This window comes from Anopheles merus, chromosome 3R, assembly GCF_017562075.2.
Source record: "Anopheles merus strain MAF chromosome 3R, AmerM5.1, whole genome shotgun sequence".
NCBI classification, from domain to species: Eukaryota; Metazoa; Arthropoda; class Insecta; order Diptera; family Culicidae; genus Anopheles; species Anopheles merus.
Window position 1 is genome coordinate 41,805,068 of NC_054084.1, and position 15,816 is coordinate 41,820,883.

Genomic DNA, 15,816 nt, shown 5'->3' on the forward strand with positions numbered 1-15,816 from the left:
TAAATGAATAAATTTCCTTATTTACATTCAAACAAAATATCACAAATGTTACAAAAATATTCAAGAGTAAAAACGGATGCATTTACACTTATAAAGAAAACATTCACAAAAATGCCGTCAAAAATCGTTGCAATCGAAACATTTCAACTGACATCTGTCAAGCAACATTATGACAACAATTCGTGCATTTGGTAAAAACACAACGGCGCAGTAAAAGCACAAATTAACGAAATTGTGGAGCATGCATCTATAAAGTAGACCCCTCAAATAGTATTGTATTCATAGGTACAAATTCCTACCCTGCCAATCTATTGCAGTAATTCAGATGAACTCAATTTGCTTATTCCAACACGACTAGCATTTCAACAAGCATTGCCGCGGTCGCACCGAGAAAATGGACCACTCGACCATCTGGTCGGCAGTTAAAGCCGGGGACATTGACACGCTGCGCGGTCTCATTATGCCCGGCGAACGGGTAGTAAGCATTAGAAAGCAGGTGGACGAAAATGGTTGGACCTTGCTGCACCACGCTGCCATGAGCCGGAATCTCGAGCTGGTCAAACTGGTGACGGAATTCTTCCATCCCGACCCGGACGTGGAGAACAATGACGGTATGACGGCGTTAGCGCTCGCCTGCCAAGAGCAATGCCCAGTCGGTATAATCATCTTTCTGATGGAAAGCATCAATGCGTTCGACGGACCATCGCCGCTCGAATACGCAGTGCTGCAAAATCGTGTAGACCTTGCCAAGGCAGTAATTGCGTACGAGACAAAACGGAAGGCTTTTTCCTCCGCTTCACTCCTGTACATCGTCACCATCCGGACGGGTGATCTGGAAATGTTGCAATGTTTGCTGGATGCACCCGAAAGTGCAGGGAAGGCATTTGTCACGGAGAAAAACGACGACTTGACGGGGCTGGAAGATTTTGCACAAAATGCGTCGTACGAGGTGGGAAAGAAAGTAGCTTGCTTTAAAATGTTGTTCAATCTATTGCACCCTATTGCGAACGAAGCTAGCAGACGCTACAATGTGAATGACATCCTAACGATGGCTTTGCTTAGCTTTGTGCCGGTCTCGTTAATACCTCACTTTATTGAGACGGAGCAGAAATGGGAAGAGCGGGCACCGATCCGTTCTTTGTATGAGCGCCTTCCGCACGGGTTTGACCTGCTTGCACTCACGGTGCTGTGCGAATGTGGACCGGTAACAGTCGAACGAGAGCAGCTTGAACCCACCCTGGAAGAAATGTGCCCGAAGCAATTTCAACGATTTTGGTACGTCCAGCTGGAGGAAATGTTCCTAAACGCCATCAAACCGGAGCTAAATGAAGCCGGTCCATCCCAGCCAGAGGCGCTGCAATTGCTGGAAGATTATGCACAATTCACCAGAACGATCACATTAGGGTTCTTCCGGACCGTTCTACGAGACAGCGTGCAGGGCGCTTTATGTGGACCACGGTCTATGCCGATGTATGAAGGGAAGCCAGATCAACCATCGGTCCTGAAAATGGAGCTGTACTCATTATCGTACCTCCGTGCCATCGAATGCATGATGACCATGTACAACCAGCCGGCCGATAGCATCGTCGAGGCGGTAATAGCTCGCGATGATCGGCACATGCGGGCGATCCTGATATTTCCACTGCTTCGGTACTGTACCACCCTGCTGATGCGACCGGACGAGGTTATTTTGGTTCATCTTAGAAACAATCGGCTACTGAACTGGGTTGTGCATCTGTTCGGCCCATGGAAAGCGATCCTGCGGCACGGCGGTAAACCCGTGCTGGAAGTTTTCTCCCTCAAACGCTTCGCCCGGGACGTTGTCCGAGAAGCCGTATGGCAGGGAGTGAAAGGAATGAGGGCAGCAAAATCTTCGTTCCTCGATCGGCTCAAGTCGCTGGATGTTCCGAGGGAATTGAACGACTACCTTAGGTATTGTGATTACAGCTCCACCAAGTACTTCCTGGAGCATATGGACGCTGCCACACGTTGGTTGCAGGCGTTCGAACATGGAACATTGCCCTATCCAGTTCGACACTAATTACCATTAAATTGCGCTCCAAACCTATCTGATCATAAAGTACAGAGTAGCTTTATGTTTCATGCAGGCATAGTTTTACGTTACTTGAAGAAATATATGAAATTCTCATACATTGTATCGTGTTTATTGTTCAAATTTTACAGACAAAATAGCTCTTGCCCGGATACAAAACGACACTGTACAATTAGAAGGGTTGTTTTTAACTTCAAACCGCGGCGCACTAGGAGTAACGTTTAACCGTCGCAAGGAGTGATGTTCTAATTCCTGGAATTTTTATCACACCTCATCCTGGCTTAGGAACTGATGTCAAATTTAACGTATAACAAATATCGAAATTTCCGTACATATCTCAGTTAAACATCAGCACTGAATTGCTATCATCGCCGCAAACAGCAAAGGATATTGACATTCAAATGTTCATAGTAAATAGACTGCATTAGTGTGGTTCAAAACGGCAAATATTTCTCCAGAAAGCACACTTTTGCGCTTAGTTCAACATAAATAATTCCACAGACAGTTTTGCCAGCAATCAAAAGTGGGTTTTTATAAGACCATTCTATAAAACCACTGGATAAGGCAATGTTTTATTTGCGTCCACCTTCATGAAATTTTCGACCGCATCGAAATGCTCAAGAAAGTACCGGATGGAACTGTAGTCGCAGTATCGAAGGTAGTCGCTCAACTCCTTCGGCACATCTAACGAGCTCAACCGTTCGAGGAAGCTGCACTGTGATGGTTCATTTTTTTCCACCCCTCGCCATACAGCATCCCGAACCACGTCCCTGGCGAAACGTTTGAGCGTGAACACTTCCAGCACCGGCTTACCGACGTACTGGCGGATCGCTTTCCATGGACCGAACAGATGCACAAACCAATTCATCAGCCGGTTGTTTTCTTCCACATCGACCCAGTCCGGTCGCATCAGCACAAAGTTACAGTACTTAAGAAACGGAAAGGCCTGCAACGCTCGATCGTACCAGCTATCTATGCACAGTATAAGCCCGACGAGGTCGTCCGCACTGCAGCCTTCCATGATCATAATGCACTCGATGGCACGGTGGAACGACGCTTGGTATAGCTGGTGTCTATTAATTGATATTTCCTGAAACACCCCCGACACGGCCTCGTGCAATCTGTACGAGGAGAACTTGAGCGTGATTGTTTCGGTGAATGCCGCAAAGTCTTGCAACAGCTGCATTGCTTCCAATGGAGATGGCGCATCATCTGCTTCGCTCGGTTCGAAAGCGTTGGCGAACATCTGCCTCAGTGGTGCAACCCATGATTCCCATTGAAACCGATGCAATTTTTCGAGCATTGTGTCTAGCTGCTCTCGTTCGATCGTCACCGGTCCATGTTCGCACAGCACGGCAAATGCGAGTATATCGTAGCCAACGGCGAGCAGGCGTTCGTACAGCGACATAATCGACGGGCGTGTTTCCCATTTCTTTTCCGTTTCAATGAAATACGGTATCAGCGAGGTCGCCTGAGTGCTAAGTATGGCCACGTTTACGATATCGTTCACATTGTAACGCACCGGATCCGCCGTGTGCGTGGCCGGGTGCAATACATTGAACAACATTTTAAAGCACTCCACCTTCGTTTCCAACGCGTACGCAGCGTTTTGAGCAAACAGCTCCATTCCCGTCAGGCCTTGGAATTGTTCCGTCACAAACGAATGGCCAGCATTGTGGAGAGCTTCTAGCATGTGCTGCAACAGCTCTAGATTGCCCGTTTTTACGGCCACAATGTATAGGGCTGGCGTAAAGTGTTTCGCCGGTTGCTCTGGGCGGGTTGCTTCATACGCAATCAAAGACTTTGCTAGCTCGACACGATTTTGAAATAGAACGTACTCCAACGGCGAAAGACTATCGTCCTTGGTGCTATGCTCCATCAGATAAATGATTATCTCTGCTGGACATTCCACTTGGCAGGCGTAAAGTAACGGTGTACCGCCGTCCTCGTTTGCAGCATTCGGATCCGGTTCGAAGTATTCCATCACCAGTTTGACCACCTCCAAGTTCCGGCTCGAGATCGCCAGAAGCAGCAAGCACCTTGGATGGGTTATATCGCCCTTTCGCAGAATCCCGGCGTTGATTAGCTCGTGCAGCCTGGCAATGTCTCCCGCTTCAACCGCCAAACAAATGTCCGAGTGATTTTTAACGCGCTCCAGTTCGTCCATGTTGAATGTGCAAGTGGATGATGAGTCAGCTACGTTTGGCACGACTGAAACCACGACATTATTGAACTTACTCGGAAAGGTAAGCGATGACTGAACAATAGAGCTACATACTTACAAATTAGAATTGTATCGACATTAGCTGAAGCGTATATCTAATGCAGATCCGTCTCGTTTTTGCTATCGCCGGTTTGTTTCTTTGAAATGCATGAATTGTTGTGACAATTTGCTTTGACAGTTGTTGCTTTGGAAACATATCCACATAGGCTGTGGTCTGAGCTCTGGTGCACTCGATATACAGGCAGTACCCGAGATACACGATTAATGGAGGCGTGAAAACGATCGCAAAATACCGCATATGTAGAAATTCCGCGTAAGTCGAATCTCGTGATTTTCAGCCGAAATACTTTTTACATACAACTTTTTTATATCGAGTTTGACAGTTGCAGGTTGAGCTCATCTAAATCACAAATCACACAAAATTACCTTGCGATTTTCAGCCTAGATTATTTTAGCCTCAAATCTAGAATTAGATTCAAGTACCTGCTCAAAAAAAATGCCAAAACAATGTGGTGTTTTGATTTATCCTAAAGGCCATGGGACCCTGTCCGTACTCGCTAGTGTAATTTTGATTTTCACTAGCGCATCTGGCGGCGGCTGACCGTAGCATTTTGCCAAACAATTTGGAGCCGCTTCAAAAATATGTTATTTTCCATGTTTTTTTTTACTTAAACTGGACTGGAAAAGGTTTGCAATTGATAGATGAATATGTTGTGCAAGTATTTCAGCCACTTTTACATAAAAAAACGATGAAAAAACTACTTAATTTTGAGATCCGGTACGACCATTCCCTCGATGGCCAGAAAAAGCTTCAGTCAGCCGCCGCCAGATGCGCTAGTGAAACTCAAAATTACACTAGCGAGTACAGACAGTGTCCCCCGGCCTTAAGGTACAACAATTATCCGCAGTACAGGCGTCCCCCGAGTTACGACCCCCTCGAGTTACGACGATTCGCACAGACGACGATTTTGATTGGTCATCGTTGTACAGGTGTCCCCCGAGATACGACTGTATTTGGGACCGAAAAAAAGTCCCAACGCAAGGCGTAAGTCGAAAAAGTCGTATGTCGAATATCTGTCAATGTAAAGTTTATAACCGATGTTGAAGAGTCGAAATCTATGATATCGTGTTTTTTATTTGAAACAATGTTCGATAATGTATTAATTTTACACAAAAAGTCGTTTATACGATATAGATATGCAATACCGGGTAGTTGTGGAATCTTTGGAAATTTGTGTGTAACGGTTATCAGCTCAGAAATTCAAAAATATACGTCAATTTCTTCTCAATGACAACTTTTTACTGCCAAAAATCAAAATCGTCGTATCTGCGAATCGTCGTAACTCGAGGGGGTCGTAACTCGGGGGACGCCTGTATTCGTAAACAGGAACAGCGTATCCGTATGCAAAACGTTTAATAAATTAATTGCAACCAGACTTTAGTGTATCTTATCTTTATAAAATTTCGTATGAGACCTTTATTTCGATAGTCTTATTGTGGTGTTAAAATAATGTTAATATTACACAATGGTTGCATTAAAAAAATGGACAACAATTGTCGATTTTTCATGGGTATCTTCTTAACCTGCACTAATAAAACGTTGATTACACTTTGAGCAGTAGTATCCCATTAGTAAGCACACAAAATTTGACACCTCTATCAGTCGAACTCTAACCATGATGGCCAAAAAAGTGAATCAAAAGCGTGCGCGATCAAACAATGGCACCCCATAGCGTCCAAAATGGACTCCGTGCGGAAGTTTGTGGACGTCTTGTATACTCGTTTCGGCATTTAGGTCGCCAACATCTTGGCAATATTAGGCAATAATCAAAGCATCGAAAGAAATCCCAGGTTCATTTTTGAGGTTTCAAAAGAAGTTGAAATGAAGACAGAGGGACTAGTGGCTACATTACTGCGTTTGCTGGATCGCGAGATCGATGCAACACACCAAACAGTAAAATAATACCTGGGCAACATGAATAAACAGATCAGGAATTAGAAATCGCATCCACTGGCTTCACAGTGGCAAATAATTACGCAAAAACTCAATGCAATCATTTCAGGTGAATTTTGACAGAATTTCGATATGACACCATAGTCCGCAAACTGGTCCAACATCCGTTACCTGTGTCCCATTGATTTTTTTTATGCAAAACTCTACTCTAACAATTTTGTAGCGAAAACTTAGGAGGAATTGATAAAAATCGAAGGTAGAACTTAAATCATGCATGTATTTGTCCACCATGGTGAAAATTCCTGATAATTGACGAAAGGCAATTCGCAAAGTCTTGAAGTTATTTGTGGAAGTAAGCATAAATAATTACCTTTCAACTACTCTTTTTCTGCAGCCGGCCGAAAATGGCATATTTTTTCATGCAAAAGTTACGGAGATATTGAACTCGAGTTCGAACATACTGAACGGTCCGTCATTCCATAGTACGTTAATTAAAGTTGAAAATATACGATGGTATAATATGGCATACTAAAAGATCTTCTGAAAGAAAAGAAATTACTGTGTACGAATCGTTTCTTCCCATCTTTCAAATTTCGCGGGCCGGAACAAATGTCGCGGCGGGCCGCATTTAGCCCGCGGGCCGGACTTTGCCGACCGCTGCCCTAAGGGAATACCGGCGTCGTGACACTCTTCCGGCTGATGCTGTTCAGATTTGGGGACCTCGGTGTTGTCGCGCTGAGCAGCGGTTGCTACTGCTCAAGGCCCTCACCGCGATGGCAATAATGCAGCGGTGATGATGATGCTGCTGTGCCGCTCGCTGCGACGGCGGCGATGGTGTGACGGTGATGATGATGCCGCGACGATGCTTGCCGATGATGATAATGCCGCGATAATGCTTACTCCAGGGCAGCAGAGATGTATTTCTGCGATGACAGGCGGCAGAGATGAAAATACTCGGGCGGCATAGTTCCTCGCCCTCCCACGATGCGTTGGCTCATCGCCCTTCTTTTACGATGTGGTTGCAGTTGGGGCGCAATTGGCGACGCCCGTTCGACTGCAGCCGGGACGGCATACTACCTGGTCCCCTCTGGACACTTTGGCTGTAGCCGAGGCGCAATTGGCGACGCCGGTTCAACTACAGCCAGGGCGACAGGGTTCGCGCCGATGTGGGACTGCTGTGTTGCAGCCGATGCAACTTGTGCGTTGCCGATCCTGTTGTGCTGCCGAGGCGGAATGTTACGTCGCCGTGATGTGAGGCAGGGCTCGAGCCGCGGCGGAGTTGCTGTCTCGCCGATTATGCGATGAGCTCGAGCCGGGGCGGTATTGCTCATCGCCGATGGATCCCTGTTGTGCTGCCGAGGCGGAATGTTACGTCGACGTGATGTGAATCAGGGCTCGAGCCTGGGTGGAATTTGTGCCTCGCCGATCATGTGTTGAGCTCGAGCCGGGCGGTATTGCTCGTCGTCGATGGATCCTTGCACTGCTGCTGCTGCAGCTGGGCGGAATGCGTCCTCGCCCGATGAAGCTGGGGCTGCAGCATGGGCGGATGTGACGCCCATCCGAAGATCCAGCACCAAGGCGGAAAGCTGCCTCGCCTGTGGTGCTGCTGGCGTTGCTGGGGCTGCAGCCCGACGACCTTCCTTGTCGCCGAGAGTGTGTGCTCGGTTGCCCATGTGGTCGCCAATGATGGGACGGCAGCCGGGGGCCTCGGTGTTGGGGGCGGTGCCGACCCAAATCGTTCGCGGTGTCCCGCAAGCACGGGGACTGGTGCCAACGCGATGGCCGCTGCGATGATGCAGCAAAAACGAGATGGGCCCGATCGCGATGGCGTCCGCGGGTTCTTGTTGGGATCCCCCTTACGCAGGAGAATCCCATCCTCGTCGCCAGTTGTTATGTTCCGCGGTTTACTACTTTATTACACGTATTACAACATATAAAATAAATAATAAAACACAATACAGAATACACTTTAAACTAACAAGTACGGTGGCCGCGCACCAGCCGCACCGAGCGCCCCTGCCGAGAGCTCCTGCTCGATCAGCTCGCAAACACACTCTGTCCGGCGCTCGGCACACACTAAGCCTTGCGCTGCTTAGTGTGTGCGACAGTGTGCGTGACACACTGTCGTCCTCCTGGACGTTGACCGGTGGCAACGCAACTGCCATGGCAAGTCCAGAGGTCGGCACGGCTGCCCACAACATGTAGCCATTTTATACTTAAATAATATAGATTTTTTATAGAATAACGTCACACAAATTTTGCTTTAGTTTTTCATAAAAAATCAAAGCTACGAATGTAAACTGAGCTCGACGGCATCGTGCATCGATAGAAAAAAGTCTAATTTACGAAGTCACCAAATCATAGCGCTTTCAATACACTTGATCACACACAAATTTACAATTTCAGGCGTATCGAGTACTAATCGAGCAAATATGAAAGAAAAAAAACAATTTCGAGCAAATGTCACTTGGGAAGGCTAATCAGCCACAAAGTTCCAAAGAGTACCATGTACTTGTTAACCTTCGTTTCTATGACCAAAAATACACCCTCATCTTTATGACCACCTACCCGGGTAGGTAATACATTTTAGAAGGGAATTCGTATTTTTATTGGTAAAAAAATGTCGTATTTTACTTATTCTATGCAGCTATAATAATAATACTTCTTTTTATGTTATAAATTTATGAAGTATGGCTTTTAGTTACATAAATTGATTGCAGAGCAATTAGATGAACTGACACTAATACACCGCCATGTCTTCCCGACTGTAGGGGCAATCATTTCAATCTATGTGGCTTTAGAAGAATATTAAGAGCTAGAAAACTTTTGGAATGGATTTTATAAATATAACTACATGCATTGCTATACATATCATTACAAAATAAGCGACTAATCGAAACCAAAATCCTTTATTTTATGTATTACCTACCCGGGTAGGTGGTTATAGAAGTAAGGGGTAAAAGTTGATTTTATTTTTTAAAGCACATTTAAAAAAATTAAAAAAATATGAATTTTTACCACTTTTTTAAAACATGTTTCTCTAGGCATTCTAGTTTTTTTTGGATCGATTTGATAATCCAATAAAAAGTTATCATAAAAAGAATAAGCTAAACATACCCGGGTAGGTGGTTATAGAAATGAAGGTTAAAAAGCGCCTTAGTTCCGCAAAGTACTTCTCATCTCTTGATCAGCCACAAAGTACGACATCGGAACGATTTTTTGTTAAATAGCCTCAAATCAGCTATAGAGTTCGAGCTGATTATTTGAGGTCGTGCTGGATCTCAAAATAAAGTATTATTTTCATCGTTTTCCATTGCGAAAATGGATGCAATGCGTGCCAAACATGTGTATCTATGTGTAACAAAACTTTTCTTTAAGTAAACGTAGTAAAAAACTAAAAAAGTAAAGTAAAGTAAACAAAACGTCCGATTTAAGTAAAACACATGGGAAAAACATATTTTCTGAAGCAGCTCCAAATTGTTTGGCAAAATGCTCCAGTCAGCCGCCACCAGGTGAAATATCAGCCTACAATCTAGCAACGGAAGGGCCAAATTTAGAAAACCGCGTATCTTCGAATCCGCGTATAAGAGGAACCGTGTCTCTCGGGGATTACCTGTACACACCGCATGTGTCAGTGCTCAGACCATAGCCTAAGTGGGTTTTTTTTCCAAACCGCCAAATGCCAAAGCAAATTGGCACAACAATCATGCATCATGCATTTCAAAGAAACAAACCGACAAACGCCGCCGTGTTCGCCGACAGAAACGAGAATACCGATCTGGATTAAATACACTCTGAAGCTAATGCTTGGGCCGGTCTGGTGGTACAGTCGTCAACTCGTACGACTTAACAACATGCCCGTCATGGGTTCAAGCACCGAATAGACCATGCCCCCATACGTAGGACAGACTATCCTGCTATAGTAACAATAAGTCACTGAAAGCCAAGCTCACAAGTAGTACAGGTACAGGCAGGCCTTGACCGACAACGGTAAAAGATTTTTCGTACAAGTGGCTACATTACTGGGTTATCTGGGCCGGGAGATCGATGCAACCCGACAAATAGTGAAATAGTACTTGGGAATCATAAACACAAATATCAGGAAGCATAAATCGCGTCCACTGGTTTTGCAATGTTTTATGTTTTGAACATTTATACACATTTATTACACTATTGAATAATACAAAACAATACATTGAAGTATGGGGCCGCGCGCACGAGCCGCACCGTGAGCCCTACCGGGTGCCCTGCTCGACCGGTAGCCTGTTAAACACTCTCTCGGGTTAGGTGCGCACTGCACACACTTAGCGCGCATCGCTAAGTGCGGCGTGGTAGTGTGCGTGAGCGCAGTGTCGATTCCTGGATGTCGACCAACAGCAGCGCAACTGCTACGGCGAATCCAGGGCTCGGCACGTCTATCCACAACACAATGGCAAACAGTAATGCCAAAACTCAATGCGTTAGGTGAGTTTCGGCAAAATTTTGACATGACACTGACCTATAGGCATGTCTTCGTCCATCGTGGCGAAAATTCGGAATAACTGATGAAAAGCAACTCCCAAGTCTTAGATTTATTTGTCCAAGGATACTTAAATAATTACCTTTCAAATGATGTACATGTAAAGAAATTATCTCTCTTATGTTGAGATACCAATTCAATACGTAGAAACCGTGCTTAATATATTCACATATACAACTGTACACTTGTAAATACCCTCAACTAGAATCTAGAATAAAAACCTCAGTTGAGCATTGGCAATCGACAGCAACGGTTGTGTTTACTGCGCTCGCTCGCATACGCTCAATATCTTAGTCCTTGTTCTACAGCCAGCCAAAAAAAAAAAGGGATTGTTTCCATGTAAACGTTACTGGGATATTGATCACGAGTTCGAACATATCAAACGATCCGTCATTCCATAGCACTTTAATTAGAGTTGAAAGAGTACGATGGTATAAAATGTTATTCTAAAAGATATTTCAAAATCAGTCAAAACCTTTCGCGGGCCGGATTGAATGTTGCGGCGAGCCGGACTTTGCCGATCGCTGATTTAATGTGCTGCTTTAAGTATGGGGCCCCGGTTTTCTGCAGCTCGGGGCCCTCGACAAAATGCAGTGAGTGAAGCGATGGGAAAAATGAATTCATTAAAAATAAGTCCTTTTGAAGTAGATGGTCAAAGTCCCATCGGGGGGTGGGGTGAGGGGGGGGAGGAATTGAAACGAAGTCGAACATCCACAATGACGGGGCCCCCTAGATCGCCGGGCGGCCCCTGGAGGCCGCCCAGTCCGCCCACCGTTTAACGTGCCATTGGCTACAAGGCAGCGATCGTTTCATCGGCAGCAAAGAAGCATTCCAATTTTACCTTCCGCTTGGTGAAGATGTTCGGTCAGTGGTTAGTTATGTTAGGTTGTGTATTTACTTTTACTTCTGAAATACAATGTAGGTAGATTGCTGATTATAGTATTTATTCGAGCATGGTAGATAAAAGCTATGAACTCGGTTACAGGCGATGATATCAATTGGGTCCTGCCGTACGAAAGATCTACTATTGATGGTATGTACAAAGAAGTTGTGCTCTTTCTATAAGTGAATGCATTCTCGTACAACACTGTCTCTAATTCGGGTTGTTGCAGATTGTAAGGTACGGTTTTACAAGCAAGCTGCCGCTAGTGCTGTGTTCCCATCAGGAGGAAAGCCTGCTTACTTGCGCGAGTTTGCCCACATTGCCGCCATCGATTGGACTAATGAAGATCAAAGTGGTTGCGATGGTTGTGTGGAGGATCGTTGATCTGGCAAAACTTCATTCTTACCGCGGCCCATTGCGCAGCTGACGATAAGTGAGTACCGGTCGAAGGATCTAATAGTTGAGATTTATCATTTTGATGGTCATTTTCTTTTCGGCTGCAAAGCAACGTTCCACCAGATGTAGCTCGTATGGGAGATATCAATACCTACAGCGATGAAGACGATCAGTTTGCGCAACAATTGAAGATAGTGGACATCATTCGCCACCCAATGCATCGATTTAGCTCGACGTATTACGATATTGCGCTCATGAAGCTGGAGCGAAATGTCACGTAAGAAAGACAGTAAAAGGAAAGTTGGAAGGCCATATGAGCGCATTTCAATTCAAGTTTCTATTTCTCAGCGTTCTTGACACGGTAGCACCGACCTGTCTTTGGCTGGACGATGAGATACGCTTCCCCGAGCTGTTGGCTGCTGGATGGGGCAGAACAGGATTCGGTAAGACGATCAAGCGAATGATGATGATGGAATCGATTGCACTAACTGTATGCTAATGTACTGTACCTAATTTAGCTGAGGATCAAACAAATGTTCTGTTGAAAGTGCAGCTCGCTCCAATCACCAATGACGAATGCTCGAGTTACTATGGTAAAGGTGATCATATGTTGCGAAACGGGCTTATGGATCATCAACTATGTGCAGGCGATGAAGAGATGGACACCTGCCAAGTAAGTCACTGTTTTGATTAATTGCCAACAAACCCCTTTCAATGTATGTGCTTAACCACATCAGGAAGACTCCGGAGGGCCACTGCATGCAAAACTTTTCAATGAATGGAAGTTAATTCCATTCCTAGTAGGAGTGACTTCGTTTGGGAAAGCCTGTGGCGTGTCAACGCCGGGTGTGTATGTGAGGGTCTCGAAGTTTGGTGATTGGATTATTGAAACACTTCAACGTCACGGCGAAATGACCACACGTTTCAAGTTTGAGCCGTTGGTTTGTGCTAATCGGTATTACAGTTTGTGCGAATATAAAGAGGACGTGAAGATTGTTTGGAATGGTCAAGAATCCATGGATTTTAGCAACAAATACTTCAGCCGTTTTGCCAGTAACTACATCGTAAACTTTACACGGCCGTTCTTGGAACAATCGCACTACAGGAATTGCTGTGGAAAGCTGATCGAACGTAGCGTAGTGTTAACGTTAGCTGAATGTGTTGCTAACAAATGGTTAGTACGGTGCCTTTGGCCATCAAATATAGCTTACAATGTTACACTCATTATCAATTACAGATCAAGACCAACGCAGGTGGTTCTGTAGGATGGCAATACTATAGACGTGTCCGAAATCATCATCCATCCGATGTACGATTCCTCTTTTTCACCATACTACAACAATATCGCTGTGGTGAAACTCAAATCATTTGCACCGATTGCACCACATTGTGCATGGTGTGGACACGCCAACCCTAATCAGACGATATTTCTTACAGGACAACAACTGATACCCGAAGAGCACTCGAGCGGTATGGAATAGCAACGATAACTTTGTTGTACGTTTAATTACAAAACAAACTTATTTCCGTTTAAGAACTTCACCATTTTAGACTGATGACTCGCGTCTGAGAGCGTTCGTCCGATCAATGTCATCTAGCAACACAGTACTCCGGTCTTCTGCTAAACGGTCTGCAAGACGAGCATTTGTGCTTTGCTAATCAGCCCTTCCTTGTTCCGGATTCTTGTGACACCATATTGGGAAGTCCAATCGAAAAAGACAAGGATGGACATCCATGGAATCAACTTGTTTGGTCGCGATAATGGATTTGGAGAACCGGCTGTAGGTGTAAGGCTCAGTGCGCACAAAGCATGGCTTGAATCGGTGCTCCTGCCACACTCCAAAAGTGAGACATTTGTTTACATTGATCCTGATCTGGAACCTGGCACTAAATGTGGCTAGGCCGATGGGACGAGAGAAACTTGTATTGCTGAGCCAGATTGTCCTGTTTTTCGTTCACAATTGCAACAAAGACAACAGACTACATTCTGCTCACATAGGAATAACGTTTGTTGTCCTAACACAGCAACCAATTCTCGAATGATGGCAATAGAAAAAGAAATCAACGAGTGTGAGGAGCGCTATCGACACTTAAGAACTGATCGACAGAATGGAAGTTCTCATGCCGTGAGTAGCTCACAACGAATGGAAAAGAAAAACAAATAGTTTTATAGAAAAAATGAGGTTCTTTGTAGATTGAGATAGGATGGCAAGATGAACGCAACACAACGTATGGATGTTACGGATACCTCATCAGTACACGTGGCGTTGTTTTGTCTGCATCCTGTTTGTTGGAAAGAGGAGGGATGCCGAACATTGCGCGTATAGGAGGAATCGATTCATTGGACATCTCACGCGTTATTCCTATAGATAAAGTGACCATTCATCCCAACTATAACCCGGCAAAACCAAAGCACAACATAGCAATTCTCAAACTGGAATCGGTCGTCGAACCAACTGAAAGCGTTTTCCCTACGTGTCTTTGGCAGAATGTTACCCACTCGCCGATCAAGCAGAGGGTTTTGGATTTTGGTACGTAAGCAAAGTAGCAATATTTATAGCTAGTTGTGTTCAACTTCATCATCATTATCATTATTATAGCTTCCAAACGATATGATCCCATGCATCCAATGTACAAGAGTGACTGTGAGGCTCTTTTGAATGGTACATTCGATGAACCTGAAACAATCTGCATGAATCCAGGAATAACTCCCTAGGAAAGCCTTTTTTACCACTTTTTTTTACAAATAGAATACATAAGTGGTTCTGTATCCAAACGCTGCTACAAAGCTGGAAGTCCGATCGTATGGAGAAAGGCGCTGAATGACACTGGTTACGTAGAATATCTCGTGCACCTTTACAGCTATGGAAGTTGCAAATCCAACATCCCGCGCGTAGTGGCGCGTGTCGCTGCGTACATCGAGTGGTTCAAGGAAGTGTTGCAGTACTGATGATTGGTGACAGTGCGTTAATTGAATGAAATTATTGAACGAAAATGATTCTTTTTTCGCATTGCGATCCTCGTTCGAAATCGCCTAGATCCCGGGATTTCCTGGCTTAACTGACATCAAATCCTGCCATTCAAATGTGCAGTCCTACTGCTTCGCCTATGTTCGCCTAATAGCCGTAGTTTGGAGGCCCGTGATCTATTTGATGGACCATAGCGTACGTAATGAAAGTGTGTCACTGCTGGACAGAATATTAGCGACAGACCCCCCCCCGTTTCGCTAAAATTTTAGAACCTGTGACTGATGATCGAAGGGGCCCCCGACGGCATTTCAAGTTTACTGTTCAATCTCTCAACAGCAAGTTTAGAGCCGCTAGCCCCCCCCCCCCCCCCCGGCCCAACAACATTTTCCATTTACAGGGGGCCTCAACTCGTCTTTCCGCCTAGGGTCCCCTATACCCTTAATCCGCCACTAATTAGACTATTGTTAGTTCGATTCCGACTCTGCCAAAATGGAACCACTAGATTCGCCCGGAGTCGGAGTGGCCCGGAGCCGTCCGGATTTGTCCGGTGTCGTTCGGTTTAGGTTTAGAAAAAGGTCCATATTATTATTTCCATTGCCGTATGAGTTTCAATAAACCCAATGCTTTCACTAAGCGTATAAACCACTTACTTCCCATCTCCACTGTTTTCCGGTTCAGTTTTCAATGTGAGCAGCATTATTCAAAATTTTCAATATGTTTTTCAACAGCTGCCATTATTTGTGATAGCTGGGCTGGGTTGAAAAACCCTCGCATGATTGTTGAATAATGCCGTGCTGGTGCGCGTTGAATAACGCGTC

General features: G+C 45.1%; 4 protein-coding genes across 6 annotated transcripts; 3 read left to right on the plus strand and 1 right to left on the minus strand.

The window, feature by feature from the left end:
• The first annotated feature begins 49 nt into the window (after positions 1 to 49).
• LOC121595575 lies at positions 50 to 2,151 on the plus strand. Its single transcript, XM_041919639.1, has 2 exons — positions 50 to 285; positions 359 to 2,151. Exon 2 carries the CDS (start codon positions 395 to 397, stop codon positions 2,039 to 2,041), a length of 1,647 nt encoding a protein of 548 aa, XP_041775573.1. The 5' UTR covers positions 50 to 285; positions 359 to 394; the 3' UTR covers positions 2,042 to 2,151.
• LOC121595576 lies at positions 2,089 to 4,434 on the minus strand. Of its 3 annotated transcripts, none has more exons than XM_041919643.1 (2): positions 4,336 to 4,434; positions 2,089 to 4,286 (listed from the first exon to the last, which is right to left on the minus strand). In XM_041919643.1, the coding sequence occupies exon 2, from the start codon at positions 4,218 to 4,220 to the stop codon at positions 2,598 to 2,600; it is 1,623 nt and encodes a 540-aa protein (XP_041775577.1). In that variant the 5' UTR covers positions 4,221 to 4,286; positions 4,336 to 4,434; the 3' UTR covers positions 2,089 to 2,597. The 3 variants fall into 3 exon arrangements, with proteins under 3 accessions (XP_041775577.1, XP_041775575.1, XP_041775574.1); XM_041919641.1 differs by having other exon boundaries at positions 2,089 to 4,264; positions 4,332 to 4,434; XM_041919640.1 differs by having other exon boundaries at positions 2,090 to 4,264.
• A 7,543-nt stretch (positions 4,435 to 11,977) lies between these two features.
• LOC121595578 (serine protease snake-like) lies at positions 11,978 to 13,286 on the plus strand (the record flags this gene model as incomplete). Its single annotated transcript, XM_041919646.1, has 6 exons — positions 11,978 to 12,066; positions 12,139 to 12,306; positions 12,378 to 12,472; positions 12,548 to 12,702; positions 12,767 to 13,203; positions 13,267 to 13,286. Coding segments are annotated over 6 exons (945 nt in total), but the record flags the coding sequence as incomplete, so codon positions are not given.
• Positions 13,287 to 13,330: 44 nt separating this feature from the next.
• LOC121597003 (serine protease snake-like) lies at positions 13,331 to 15,287 on the plus strand. The gene is made up of 4 exons (XM_041922449.1): positions 13,331 to 13,499; positions 13,565 to 14,155; positions 14,224 to 14,560; positions 14,630 to 15,287. The coding sequence occupies exons 2-4, from the start codon at positions 14,069 to 14,071 to the stop codon at positions 14,743 to 14,745; spliced, it is 540 nt and encodes a 179-aa protein (XP_041778383.1). The 5' UTR covers positions 13,331 to 13,499; positions 13,565 to 14,068; the 3' UTR covers positions 14,746 to 15,287.
• The last annotated feature ends 529 nt before the right edge of the window (positions 15,288 to 15,816 follow it).